The following is a 3,177-nucleotide window of genomic DNA, read 5'->3' on the forward strand; positions in this document are numbered from 1 at the left end:
AAAACATCTATTTCTGCTTTATTGACTATGCCAAAGCCTTTGACTGTGTGGATCACAATAACCTGTGGAAAATTCTAAAAGAGATGGGAATACCAGACCACCTGACCTGCCTCTTGAGAAACCTGTATGCAGGTCAGGAAGCAACAGTTAGAACTGGACATGGAACAACAGACTGGTTCCAAATAGGAAAAGGAGTACGTCAAGGCTGTATATTGTCACCCTGTTTATTTAACTTCTATGCAGAGTACATCATGAGAAATGCTGGGCTGGAAGAAGCACAAGCTGGAATCAAGATTGCCGGGAGAAATATCAATAACCTCAGATATGCAGATGACACCACCCTTATGGCAGAAAGTGAAGAGGAACTGAAAAGCCTCTTGATGAAAGTGAAAGTGGAGAGTGAAAAAGTTTGCGTAAAGCTTAACATTCAGAAAACGAAGATCATGGCATCTGGTCCCATCATTTCATGGCAAATAGATGGGGAAACAGTGGAAACAGTGTCAGACTTTATTTTTTTGGGCTCCAAAATCACTGCAGATGGTGACTGCAGCCATGAAATTAAAAGAGGCTTACTCCTTGGAAGGAAAGTTATGACCAACCTAGATAACATGTTCAAAAGCAGAGACTTTACTTTGCCAACAAAGTTTCATCTAGTCAAGGCTATGGTTTTTCCAGTGGTCATGTATGGATGTGAGAGTTGGACTGTGAAGAAGGCTGAGCGCCAAAGAATTGATGCTTTTGAACTGTGGTGTTGGAGAAGACTCTCGAGAGTCCTTCAGACTGCAAGGAGATCCAGCCAGTCCATTCTGAAGATCATCCTTGGGATTTCTTGGAAGGAATGATGCTAAAGCTGAAACTCCAGTACTTTGGCCACCTCATGCAAAGAGTTGATTCATTGGAAAAGACTCTGCTGCTGGGAGGGATTGGGGGCAGGAGGAGAAGGGGACGACAGAGGATGAGATGGCTGGATGGCATCACTGACTCGATGGACGTGAGTCTGGGTGAACTCCGGGAGTTGATGATGGACAGGGAGGCTTGGCGTGCTGATTCATGGGGTCGCAGAGTCAGACACGACTGAGCGACTGAACTGAACTGAAAGTTAGGAAGGCCTAGGAGAAGCCTTCCTATGAAAGTTAGAAAGCAGAAACCTCAAAGATTTAGCTCGTTGAAAGACTTGAGGGAAAAGAGGTTTTGGTGGGTGTGAAGATTTTGAGGATGGAAAGAGGCTGGATACATTTGAGGTCCGAATGATGGTGGATGGAGCAGAGAGAGCAAGGAAGGGAGGGAGAGGAGGCATAAAATGAGATTAATCTCCAGCCACTGATTGACTAACCTGGGGCACAGTCTTCCTACTCTTCTTCTTGTTGATGTCTGATTACACTGGCTTTTGCTGTTATGCTCTCTGTACTAGAACATTTAAACCAGGGACAGAAACGCTCACCCCCTCCCACCCCCACAGGAATCTGTAATAACTTTTATGTTTGACCACAAGATGGCAACAGTTATCTAACAATGTATCTTTCCTCTAGTTTCCAGAGATGAACGATATGCTGAGAGAAAAGGTAACTGGAAGAAAAACTGATTTCACCTTCTTCATGATTCAGAACGCAGGGATGTTAACTGGATTCACAGCCATTCTTCTCATCACTTTGTATGCGGGAGAAATTGAATTGGAGTAATAAGAAGTGAAAGATGGTGGTGTTAATGAAGGCATTTAATAAATAAAAACAGCTCCAAAGGGATTTTTAAGCTGATCCTATTTAGTTAAAAGATAATTTTGTTTTTAGCTGTATGTCAAGAAAACTGATTATTGGTTTCAGGATCTGTGAAACAGACCATCATTTGTTGTTAAAAATGCTTTAAAAAGCTTTTGGTTCCAGTCTGAAAAGCCTGATACATGAGATCTTTGGTAAATGCTGACTTTTTTTTAATGTTTCACGCATATTAAAAAACCATCACAAAGAAAGAAACATGCATTCTGTAATCATTTCGACACCAAAACCCAGAGGAAAATATAAACTAGGCTGTATAAGCCTTTAAATCTCTATGGTTGGATCAAATGTTCAAGTAGTTTCAGAGTGGTTTCTTTCAATTAATTTGTTCTAGTGCTTTCACAAACAAGTACATAAAAATGTGGAAGAGAATCAAAATGTACAAAACACAGATATAAATGATTCCAAGGCCTTAATGATTCCAGGAGAGAAAGATTGCTCATAGCTTTGGTTTTGTTTTTATATTACAGATAGGGACTTGTTGGATGGCTTTGAAAACCATCTTGAAATAATATGAAATCAGTAAAATTTTGTTAACTCTACTAATTTCAGACTCAGATTTTTTTTTTTCCCTCTAAGTGTAATGTAACGCTGATGACAGCTCATCGGTGGTATCCAATGTATTTCCTTTGTCAAGGTGAAGAAATGTTGGTTTACAGAAAGAAATTGAATGTAATTTTAAGCAATTTACTTTTAAAGATGAACACAACTATTTAGCAGAGGATATTTTAAGTAAATGCAAAATAACAGCTGAATGGCTGTATATCAAAGACTAAGATATATGTTTTTTATGGGTGTCCAAGAAACAGAAAATACTTCTTTTGTATTCAGCCTATGTTTTTCCTATATGGTATATTTTGCAAAAAAAATCACACACAGCATGATTATTTTTCTACCTTTTATAAAAGATAGAGACTGTTTATTCATTTAGTAGATACAGAAATTTGGTCTATAATTGAACATCCTAGCCCCAATCTCACTCCCAAATCACTTAAGGGAAGATGATTGAACTGAGAAAAATATTTGATAGATGCCAACAATGACCTCGGCAATTATACTGTCCCACAGGCTGTAAAATTGTATCACGTAGCAATAATGCAGAAGTGATGAATGTTTAGCATGTATGTTAATGTACATTTCCCTCTGACAACTGAAAAATATTGTTTGACCAAATAGTAAACACCTTTGAAACCTTGTATTGTGTCATTCATTATTCATTTTAATGGATAGTTTTTGAGTGACTTTCATGTACCTGGTATTACGAGGAAGAGAAATAGGTATGTTTATGTTAAAGCTATTCAGCAAATAAATACTGTAAAGATTAATCATTGTTCATTGAAATCAGTATACATAGAATCTATTTTTATCATTTCACCTGTTCACATTCAATCTTAGGAAATTATCT

The 3,177-nt window shown here is 38.0% G+C and overlaps 1 protein-coding gene across 3 annotated transcripts in view; it reads left to right on the plus strand.

Moving 5' to 3' along the window:
- The window catches only part of SLC39A8 (solute carrier family 39 (zinc transporter), member 8), an 83,503-nt gene extending 80,535 nt beyond the window's left edge, over positions 1-2,968 (plus strand). For all 3 annotated transcript variants that reach the window (XM_010848286.1, XM_010848284.1, XM_010848287.1), the window contains one exon: positions 1,530-2,968. In XM_010848286.1, coding sequence (XP_010846588.1) covers positions 1,530-1,679 — 150 coding nt within the window. In that variant the 3' untranslated portion in view covers positions 1,680-2,968. The remainder of the gene's footprint in view (positions 1-1,529) is intronic.
- Positions 2,969-3,177: the final 209 nt, after the last annotated feature.

The sequence above is a fragment of the Bison bison genome, unplaced genomic scaffold (assembly GCF_000754665.1).
Source record: "Bison bison bison isolate TAMUID 2011002044 unplaced genomic scaffold, Bison_UMD1.0 scf7180017864263, whole genome shotgun sequence".
Taxonomy (NCBI): Eukaryota; Metazoa; Chordata; class Mammalia; order Artiodactyla; family Bovidae; genus Bison; species Bison bison.